General features: G+C 32.9%; 1 protein-coding gene across 1 annotated transcript; it reads left to right on the top strand.

Annotated features, from left to right (window-relative positions):
* Positions 1–3212: 3212 nt before the first annotated feature.
* On the top strand, positions 3213–11523 carry LOC132718041 (uncharacterized). Its single transcript, XM_060701648.1, has 5 exons — positions 3213–3467; positions 3976–4110; positions 4660–4795; positions 10073–10168; positions 10629–11523. Exons 1-5 carry the CDS (start codon positions 3360–3362, stop codon positions 10817–10819), a joined length of 666 nt encoding a protein of 221 aa, XP_060557631.1. The 5' UTR covers positions 3213–3359; the 3' UTR covers positions 10820–11523.
* Positions 11524–11610: the final 87 nt, after the last annotated feature.

Below are 11610 nucleotides of genomic sequence, written 5' to 3'. Positions count from 1 at the left end.
TTAAAGTAGACAATCTTATACACAAGGGGCGAAATGGTTAGCGTTGGGTATCAAACGAAGGGAAGTTGTAAATTATAAAAAATTTCAAAAATGTGCTTAAAGACAATAAACACTTTAAAAATGCGTTTGAAACAACGAAGAAATTAATTTTCCATTTTCTCAGCACGAAAAGTAACATGGTCGAAATGTTGAGATACGTTCACATGGCCATTTAAAACATGTTCATTAATGTTTCTGTTTTAATGTCCAGTTTATGTGTCCCAGAGCCCATAGAGGCACATCCTGCACTAAAGTTTCTTTTGTCACTTACGATTATTTTGTTATTTTTTTAAGCTATGGAAGCATGGATTTCTAAATGAAGCCGTAAGAACCAAACTTTGGGGAATTATTTGTTGATTTATTTCAGAATACCTCAACATTCCGCTTACGTAAAAAATTGGGTTGGAAATGAATGAAGTGGGTTTTACTTCAAAAAAATTCCCTTCGTGCCTTTTAAATGCTTTAACGCTCGTTGAGTGTTAAGAAGGTTTTGTATACAATTTTCTTCCCTAGTGCATGTGTGCCAGTGAAGTAAAGGCAAAAGTGTCACTGGTAATTACTATAAAACACCATGAAAACAAGCGCCAATTAACCATTTCAAATATGCCCGACTTCTACAATAAAATGCCACAGCTTATAAATAACTCTGCAATTGTAAAAGACTTTTTGACTAAAGGAAATGTTACAGTTTTAACGTACACTCATAATTCACCAGGTCTTGCCACCAGGTCTTGCCCTTTGCAACTTTTTTCCTTTTTACCGAAATTGAAAAAAATAAATCCTGACTGAACTTTGATATCATATAAGACGTCCAATTCCAATAAGCAATTATATTCGAACACCCTTAAGTATTTTCGAACACCCCTTACATAAATGAAGATTGAAAATCACTAGCTGTTATGAGGAACAATATGATTTGATTGTATTCTATTAAATGATCCCGCCTGTTCCTTATTTCTTTTTCTACTTTTGAGAAAACATTACATGTATCCCTCAGCGTTGTGGGTTAGAATCCCGACAGAGACTTTAGATTCTATCATATGAGGAAAATATTCAGCTAGCTTACGGAACGTCGGTGGTTCTACTCAGGTGCCCGTTCGTACCTGAAATAATGCATGGAAGGGTACATGAGGTCTTTCTCCACCATAATTGCTGGAACGTCGCCATATAACCTACACTCAAACAAAATTAATGTAGTGTAATATATCGGCATTTAAATACACTTATACGAAAAACTGTTTTATTAAAAATTGAGCTTTCCATATATACTAAGTAAATAGTAACGTTAGTTCGTCTTTTGATTCGGCCTATTTTTACTGAAAGCGAAATACAAATAACAGCTATAATAATTTACTATCACGAGTCTTTATGCATTTATAATTAGACGTATCTATCATGCAAATTGTGTCATAAATATTTGCTAGAGCCATAATAATATTTTCTTTCTCGTTTTTGTTTGCTATATAGGCAGTTACGATGTACTAACTGGAAGTGGAATATATGCAAATGAAGCTCACGTGCCTTGTGGCGCCATACATGATTTGATCAGGCTTGTCAAGTCAGGTAAACTTTATTATAGTTACAATAATTATCTTTTAGTTGAGTTAAACTTATTTTTAGCTCGATTAAGATAAAAAAATTCCTGGAATTAACCAGTACTGGTATCATATGAAGAAACGTGTCTTTGACATCACTATCAATATCGTTAAAATGATAGCCCTTGGGTCAAAATTTGTCTCCGCCCTTGAGGTCACGTGCTTTCCTTGTATGCATATGGTAAAAATTAGAAAATCTTTATCACAACTACAAGGGCTAGAGCTATGATATTTGGCGTGAAATATGTTCTAGTGGATCTCTACCAGATTATTTAATTATAACCATAGTGTAAAAATTGACCACGTCCGAGAGTCATTGGTTTCCATTTGTACATAGAAATCTTCTGCAAATCTAGTTAGAGCTTGGATATTTGCATGAAAGATTTTCCAGTGGAACTTTATCAAAATTGTTAAAATTTGCCCTGGTCCGGGGGGATCATGGATTTTCTCTGTATATAAAAGTAAACTTTGAAAATTTGAAAATTCTTCTTCTCCAAATATACAAGGACTAGAGCTTAGCTATTTGACATGTAACATTTCGTCGTGGCCTCTTATCAAAATTATTCAAATATAAGTCCAGGGTTAAAGTTCGCCTCGCCCCGGATGCCTATATTTTCTCTTGAAAATATATATAGTAAAAATTTTAAAAATCTCCTTAAAATCTACAAGGGCTAGAGCTAAGATTTTTGGCGTGAAACATTTTGAAGTGGGCCTCTACCAAGATAGTTGAAATTTTTGCCCTAGGGTCAAAATTGGCTCTGCTTCGAAATGTCATAGGTTTTCCATTTATACATAGAATATCTCGTGCAAATATATAACAGTTACAGTTTAGATGTTTGGCATGCAACATTTTCTAGTGGACTTCTATCAATTTCTAGTGGACTTCTATCAAGATTGTTCTAATTATAGCACTTGGGTCAAAATTGGCCCGCAACATGTTGACTATATGCACAGTTTCAGATATAAAATTAAATTTGGACCTAGATTTTGACCCAGTGACCTACGTTATGTATTGAGAGTTACATCATTGAAATTCGAACTACTTCCACAGATTCAGGTGTAGACTTGAACTTTGATATCAGTTGACCTACCTCGATTTCCAAATAATGTCTGCCTTTGTGTTTAAAACTTTGATCCAGAAAATAAAATTATCTGCACATTGTTTTTCCTATGACTTGCTGACTTTGATCCCCATATTCAATGGACACTACTGCATGGTTGCAAAGTTCACTTGTATAGTAACAAAATAGAGCTTATTCTTTCCTACTTCATGTATTTAATGTTGTATATTCTGGTGGCATAACATTTTTCACAAATGCAATCTTGTTTCTTCTTGTTTCTTCTCGTTTTGCTGCTTTTTTGAGGGGTGGGGTGTAGATAAATGGTTGAAAACAAGACAAACGATGATTTCGTCGAGTTCTTATGCTTTTTTTGCGATGGATAAGAGTAAAAGCTAGCCACCAAAATTAATAGTTGAAATGAATACAATTAAAGACACCAATGTGTTTGTATGTGTAAATAAATCGTACAAAAAAATACAGCATTTTGGTAAATTTTGTAAACATATATACACATATGCATGTACGAAACTAACTAAAGTACAAATGTAGGTCACATAAAGGTAACATAAAGACTATACGAAATATTTCTATTTTCGTTAGTTGGTAACGGAAATAATTCATTTTGAGGAACTTATCGCTTTTAAAGAATTCAATTAATAAAGTGATGACAGAACAGGACTTTGAGAAATGGATGGAGGCCGTTTGTAGAGATGGTGTCAGCTTTGAGGATTCACAAAAAGCATATGATGGTTGGGCGAGCACATACGACTTGGTTTGTAGATATTTTAGTTCAATGTTTAAGAGTTTTATGGTCATAATTTTCAATGAATGAACAGTCGGTACTTATGTATGTAATATGTACGAATATTTGACACATGTGTCACAGTGTAAGTTACAAAAATAACTGAATATCAGAAATTCATGCGTACAAATAGGGCAAAACATCGTGTAACTAGGATATTTGTACTTGAATTTATACTGAAATGTGTATAACATAAACTTTATTTTGCGAAAAATGTACTCGTATGAAATACGTATACATGTATATACAAGTCATTCATGTTTGATAAATAAGAGACATTCTTTGTTACAAATCTTTTTCTAGAATCGACCAAAAATTATTGAAACAACACAATTTATAGTTAGGAAGTTTTACAAAAATATTCCATAAGATAAATCTTTATACCCTTAAAAGAACGCTTATAATTTGTTGTATTATATTGTTATATTATATTGTTGTATTATATTGTTGTATTATATTGTTGTTATTATTATTTTAGCATGCAACATCTGCGAAGCATGATATAAACAGTAAAACAGTGGCAAATATACTTGAACAGTTTTTTCCGGCCAGTGAGCGGGGACTCATCAGTGTCATAGATGTTGGGGCAGGCACGGGCCTGGTGGCTAAAGAGGTAAATAGTTGTAATCATTCTCTTTCCTTTACTTCAGACACTTCGGTGTCGATGATCAACTTCAACTGATGCTTGTTAAAAGAATTGACAGTAACTTTCATATTATTCGTATTACACATAATAATACTCGTATATGTACGGGTTCACGATCAATATGAGAAAATTAGTGTGGTTACTCGCACTTCATTTGTCCCTTTTACATTTAATTTGAATAAACTAACAAAAAGAAACTTAAGAAAATATAACACGATTGAAAATAAACTTTGTTGTATCTTAATTATTTAATCATAACGTTAATACTCCTATGATAAGATAAATTGAGCCGTGTCATGACAAAACCAACATAATGGGTTTGCGACCAGCATGGATCCAGACCAGCCTGCGCATCCGCGCAGTCTGATCAGGATCCATGCTGTTCGCTATCGGTTTTTACACTGGTTATATAGTTTGTAAGCGAACAGCATGGATCCTGATCAGACTGTGCGAATGCTGGTCGCAAATCCATTATGTTGGTTTTGTCATGACACGGCTCAAATATTCTAATTTCAGTTGAAGAAATTAGGATTTGAACATCTAGATGCTCTTGAACCTTCATCTAAAATGTTAGATGAAGCTAAAAAGAACAACTTGTATGAGAATAATTTTGTTGAATGTATCACTGGATCACCGACAAGTTTACCTGCTAGTAAGTAGGAAAAACATAATTATACAGTAGCTCATTTATCCTTGAAGCTGAAAGGCGTTTATTTCAATCTCATTAAATTACAACACTCCGCTCGCAGTGAAGATTAACGGAGTGAAAACGATGAGCTTATTTTAACGAGACTGGTGTTTCTCTTATCTGTTGTGTCCACACGAACAATAATAAATCATTTAATGACCATAAAGTTCAATAAATAATCTGTTTTTATGAACAAACAAATTATTTGGGACAACAACAAAACAATATCATACTTTAACTAATTTTATTTTATAGTCATACATAGTGGCATATGTAATTTATCTCACTGAGTAATGTCTTAGTTTATCTTTGGCATTTTATGGGCACGACTCCATTAATAAAAGCCAAAAGGTTTGGATACCGGGCATACAAAACCCTGTTAGGGCATCCATAGCAAAGCAAACAAATGACACAAAATCAAAACAAGCAAATGGAACAAACTGTATAGCTTTTTGGAACAGTATGTTCTAGAAAATAATTGATCAAAGCAATACTAGTCTTTCAATTCTTCATTCACAAAATAGTCAATTTTCACAAATGTATATGAGCAACAACACAGCATTGACACTGTTGCGCGAAATTGGTTCTGGGAGGCAGAAACCAGTATCGCCAGTATCACAAAATGTCTATTCGCCGGCCGCAAAATGCAAATTTAGCAGACACAACATGTGAAATCTAGTATTTGAAAGTTCATAGAACACATCTCTGGAGTCGCACCGTTGTCGAATTCTCTCTGCTGGTGGTTTTGGTCCAAGCAGTTTTCCTAAAAGATACCTCTTCCGTGGTAGTTAGTAGGGCTAGCTGTCTTGAAACACGTCGCTTATGTTGGCTAATCTGAAAACATATCAAAAAGAGGACAGAAACAACAAAAAAAGCAGGACACTAATATTAAATTTAAGCTCAAGTCTTTGACACTTCACACTCATAATTGACCGAGGAGGGCGGGTGGGTTTTTTTCAACAATTCATTTCTTCCTTGTTACATATTCGACGCCAGCGTTAAAAGGATATGACGTAGATACAGTACCTACGTCATAACCAGGGCAGGGTATAAAGTTGTTCCCCAAATAACAGAGACTATTCTATAGAAATAGTCATCATTATTTGGGACAACAACAAAACAATATCATACTTTAACTAATTTTATTTTATAGTCATACATAGTGCATATGTAATTTATCTCTCACTGAGTAATGTCTTAGTTTATCTTTGGCATTTTATATGGGCACGACTCCATTAATAAAAGCCAAAAGGTTTGGATACCGGGCATACAAAACCCTGTTAGGGCATCCATAGCAAAGCAAACAAATGACACAAAATCAAAACAAGCAAATGGAACAAACTGTATAGCTTTTTGGAACAGTATGTTCTAGAAAATAATTGATCAAAGCAATACTAGTCTTTCAATTCTTCATTCACAAAATAGTCAATTTTCACAAATGTATATGAGCAACAACACAGCATTGACACTGTTGCGCGAAATTGGTTCTGGGAAGCAGAAACCAGTATCGCCAGTATCACAAAATGTCTATTCGCCGGCCGCCACTAGACTTCGGATGGTGAACGGGAGATTTCCCGTTTTCCAGTCGAAGGCTCCGCCAATAACATATAATATTGGCTTCGCCAATATCATACTATTATTGGCTCCGGCGAATTGAATACTTGAAAAAAAATTAGTCGTGCCCAGCCATTCTATGATTTATAATACAACACTGCTATGTAGGTAATTCAACTTAGCAAATAAAGCAGCATTCCAACAAATATGCATATACTAGCGCTCATAAATCAAATATGACACTATCTGAAACACAATAATTTGGGTAGTAACCACCAAGATCTCGAGTTCAGTGTCATTTCTCCTGACATGAATTTAGCAAAAGCATTCAATTTAAACTGCTCCAAATATGTGCTAGCTAAATGTATATACATTTGACGGTGCATTTTTTCGAGATATTAATTTAGCAATAACATTCAAACTGCTTCAAATATGTGCTAGATACATGTATACAATAAGTGCATTCAATCAACTGAACTATAAATTATGCATCAACACATCAACTTTTCAAATATACATTTCCTGAATCACTCTATGCCATAGGTGTTCGGCGCGCTGATCGGCCACCCAACCCACAACCCTCCCACCCCCCAAAACCATGTAAACTGCAGTATTTTTCGTTTGAAACATGTTTTAATATTTGGTATATGCTTTTAATTCAATAACCTTCATTTCCCACAAAAAATAAAAAAATGATTAATATATACATATTTAGTAAAGGTATGCAACTCGCTGCACATTTTTCAGCACTCATCTTAATAATAATTGAACTCCATAACCCCAACGTTTTTTTTTTATTTTTTTTTTATTTAACCAATTTTCAATATTATGGTTCTGAAAGGTTGGAGGGCCGCAAAGTGGGCGAGGGTCCCCCGGGGGCAGCCACCAACCAACGCGCCGAAAACATATGCCCAATACAATAGTGACCATCAAGATCGTGAGACCTGCATGACTCTGAGAGCAGATATTTCCAATTGCACTCCATGGGTTCGAATCCTTCCAATTCAACCAACATGTTTAATAATGTTACATTAATCAGGTTTCCATTTGTTTTTAAATCGCATGATGTAAACTATTACACTCCATGCGATAAAGAAAACTAGCAACAATTCAATGCATCATATCGTCGACAAGGCAGAACACTGGTATTACATTTTAGTATGCTTAGCACCTATTGTCATTAGAATAGCATGCAATATTAACGTGTTAGAAATTGTCCTAATTTTTTACCCCACAATTGTACATAGGTTGCCACAATTGTACATAGGTTCGAGCTATATTTTTCAATTTGCAGCATTTCACACCACCCATCCTGGTCAGTCCTGGACTGTCTTTCTTACAACTACATGTGAAGCGCTTATTCAAAATAGGTACTTATACTAATATACTTAACTGAGCTGTAAAAAGATTTGAAACAATTAATAATAGATTTCATGGAATATTTACTAATAAAATGTCTTTATTGGCCAAAAACATACTAAATTCCCAAACTTCAAGAATAATGGTTTAAGCTTTTTGTTGGACATAAATTCTACTGCCAGTGTTATAAGCAATTTCACAAAATATTCTTTCACTGGTCAGTTTGCAGCATCCAGCTATACTGTCAGTTAAAAGTTGTTTTATTCTGTATTGGTTATTAGTCAATTCAACCAATTAATAGACTTAAATAAACATTGATTATAATAATACTAATGTATTTACATTTTATTTTAATTGAAAGCCGCATTCATTAATCTATCTGCAATACAGAAACCATTTGCTGATTATCAGCCAAGATATTTTTGATTATCAAATTAAGTAGCTGCTGAAAAAAAATAGCTTAAGAATATGGTGATTTAAGATTTTGAACAAAGTGAAACCTTAGAACATTGCCAAAGTATTTGCATCATTTTATTTAAACATTGTAAAGTTATTGTTTTTATGTGCCTTATTATGTTTATTGTTAATAAAATAAACCAGACAGAAAACGACAAAGTTTATTACCATGAAGATAAAAGGCAATCATTTTAAGAACAAAAATTATATAAATATGGTATGGACTCTGAAGTGCATAATAATTTATTACAAAATTATGAAAATATTTGTACATTAAATGATTTAATTGACACTAATCAAATAGAATGTAAACAGTATTAAACAGTATGTAATAGATATTTTTGACATAATGCATAATGCCCATCCAAGGCTTTAATTATAATGAGTGAACAGGTGAAAGTCAAATAAGTTTACATCTTGCAATAATTCCTTTCAATTTTATAATGTACTTTCCATTTATGAACGATAAATTAATGCAATTGGAAATTACCCAAAATGTTCAATTTATATAAGTTTGGGACAGTCTTTTTAAATTTTAGGCATACTTATATTTTATCATAAACATTTTAAAATATCAGCTGTAGGTCAATAACATTTTTTCAGTCAATTATTTGAAACATAAAGTCAATTCAGCATAACTTGACCATGACAAAATAGGCACAATGTCATTTTAATATCATAACCATGTTATTTTGAAATTAATAGGGTGTACTTTTTCACAATGAAATATTGTTTCAACACCGAAATTAAAGTAAGACGATTTATATTAACATTTTAAATGTCAAACGTCATACCCTATATGAGTTTACATAAAAATTGGTCTTGCAATTCAACCAAAGTTGGGTATTATACTAAAGCCAAGAGAAAACTGTCTTGAATGATTTTTCTTTGAAATAAAAGTTAAACGTTGAATGCATGATTTTGTGTAAATATTATCAACAGTGTTTAACACTAAAATTTAAGAAGCGTGTTCACTTTTATTACTAGTTTAGGGGAATGAGTACCTATCATATAGCATAAGATTATAAGAAAACCTAAAGAAATGGAAAACTTTTAACCTCTAAATTAAAGTTTTAAGTTTAATTATGTGTAGATCTATGGTCAAACTATAAGAAAAAATAAAAAATAAATGATATACTTTCAAATTTAAAGTTTTATATTTGGATGGTGTTCACTATGTCTAAATCATTAAAAGAGGTTCATAATAATTTAACAAATAAGCTATTCATTTATTATATTAAAATATTTATCTTTTTAGGTTGTGTAAAGTAAATAAAAGGTACAATGGAAAATAAATTGTACAAGTGAACTACAACTTGTCAACTTAAAATTGCAATAAATTGTGTGACAAATATAATTTTTTATAAATCTGTACTATAATGTAGCCTACACCATGAATCATAAACAACATAGTCAAACAAAGACAAATATTTGAAATTATTATTATTATTAATTTATTATTATACAATTCATTTCTTCCTTGTTACATATTCGACGCCAGCGTTAAAAGGATATGACGTAGATACAGTACCTACGTCATAACCAGGGCAGGGTATAAGTTGTTCCCCAAATAACAGAGACTATTCTATAGAAATAGTCATCATTATAATGCAAAATATTCTCAAAGATTTGAAAAGCACACATTTCTAACTGAATTTGATAATTGAAATAGACAACTTATATTACGTATGTTTGCCCATCGTTTTTAATCAATAATACACGTGCCCCAATAATTCAACATATTTAACCAATGCTCACTGATAATCTGTTCATCAGTAGACCTCATGTTGCCCGTTTTGTGTTTTTCATGTTTGCTTGTCTTCATCCTTCAATATATTCTTATAATATATTTAAAATTCCGATCAACTTCAGATTCATATGATGTGCTAACTGGATCAGGGATTTATGCGATAGAGGCGCATGTACCAACCGAAGCTTTTTACGAAATGATAAGACTCGTCAAACCAGGTAGATATTTTGTGTTCATCAGGTGCTCAGAGAACATCCGTGCCCGCTTAGATGTCCGTTGTCTGTCAACCAGTCATGTGTACGGCCTACAACATTCCACACTGTAGATAGTTTTGATATTATAATGCAACATGATAGTAAAATTGTGTTGCTAAGATCCTCAATTGATGATAAAAGATGAAAGAGTCCGGAATTTGGCCGTACTGTGCTAGATCCGAAAATGAGAAACCTTTGCACCAATTATAGATCCAGACCAGTCTGTTAGTCCGTGCATTCTAACCAGGCTCTATACTGTTGGCTTACTAACATGAAAAGAATATTTCGGTATCCACTAAATTGATTATGATATTTTAAAAAAATAAAAACTAGGCAGAACATTTAAGAAAATCATTGCGTTGAGTGTTAACATAACTGTGATTTATACACTATATCAGTTTAATGGAACTATGATTTTTTACAGGTGGTTATATTGTTTTAGTGGGCAACTACAGTCAGATACGTGCAAGCAAGAACTATGAGAATTTCGAACCGTTAATGAAGAGATTAGAAGTTGAGCGCAAGTGGAAGAAACTGATTCACGAAGTCTGGACAGCTGACTCAGTGGGTACTTCAACAGTTGAAAGATTATCTTGTTGTTACCAAGTGCTGTGAAAATCATTTTACACACTGCAATTATCTTTAGTGTTATGTTAAGATGTTTATGTATATCTATAGTTAGTGTTATGTTAAGATGTTTATGTATATCTAAAGTTTGTATCAACAACGGTGTTGTATAATACTTATCATGTATAGGGTTCATTTAAGCATCGTTCTGATTGGATGATTTGCGTTGACATCACGAGTCCCCAAATGTCTTGTGGATCCCAAACAGGACATATAGACGCCATGGACGCGGACATGCTCAAATTTTGGTATCTAAGTGGCTTCTCTTTTGTTCTCTCTATTGTTCTTTCAGCCACGTAAGTGAAAAAAACACATATGAGTTTACGGAATGAATACAATCAAAGAAAATTACTGTTACCTTATTGTACCCTATGTAAGTTTGTACGGCGCTTCTACGTTTTATTGGACGCTTGTAATAAGATAAATATAAACGCCATCTATTTATTTTTTTTTGTACTTATAAAATCGTAACATTCAACGGCACCAGTTGTTAGAATGATATTTAATATATAATCACTTTATTTATCAGAAATAATTAAATGAAGATGTCACTGCCTTTTTGAAACATAAAAATCAACACATTGGCCCTACATTGTTATTATTGATATACGATATGAAATGATCGTCCTCGGCCGATTTAACTTTTCTCTTGTCCGAAAAACGATACAAACTCTGTACTTAAACTATAACTGACTAGTACATAGGACACAGCAGTCTGTTAATTAATCTTTAAAAAAATCTTGTCCAATTTGTTTGAATTATGATCGTCTTTACCCGTC

This window comes from Ruditapes philippinarum, unplaced genomic scaffold, assembly GCF_026571515.1.
Source record: "Ruditapes philippinarum isolate M1 unplaced genomic scaffold, ASM2657151v2 ctg2215_1_1_1_1, whole genome shotgun sequence".
NCBI classification, from domain to species: domain Eukaryota; kingdom Metazoa; phylum Mollusca; class Bivalvia; order Venerida; family Veneridae; genus Ruditapes; species Ruditapes philippinarum.
Note: the sequence above shows the minus strand (reverse complement) of the source record. Positions and strands in the feature narration are given on the sequence as shown.

Coding starts and splice junctions, on each gene's coding strand:
- LOC132718041 (XM_060701648.1), top strand. CDS start 3,360: ATGACAGAACAGGACTTTGAGAAATGGATGGAGGCCGTTTGTAGAGAT. Junction 3,468..3,975: donor GGGCGAGCACATACGACTTG/GTTTGTAGATAT, acceptor TTATTATTTTAG/CATGCAACATCTGCGAAGCA. Junction 4,111..4,659: donor CGGGCCTGGTGGCTAAAGAG/GTAAATAGTTGT, acceptor TTCTAATTTCAG/TTGAAGAAATTAGGATTTGA.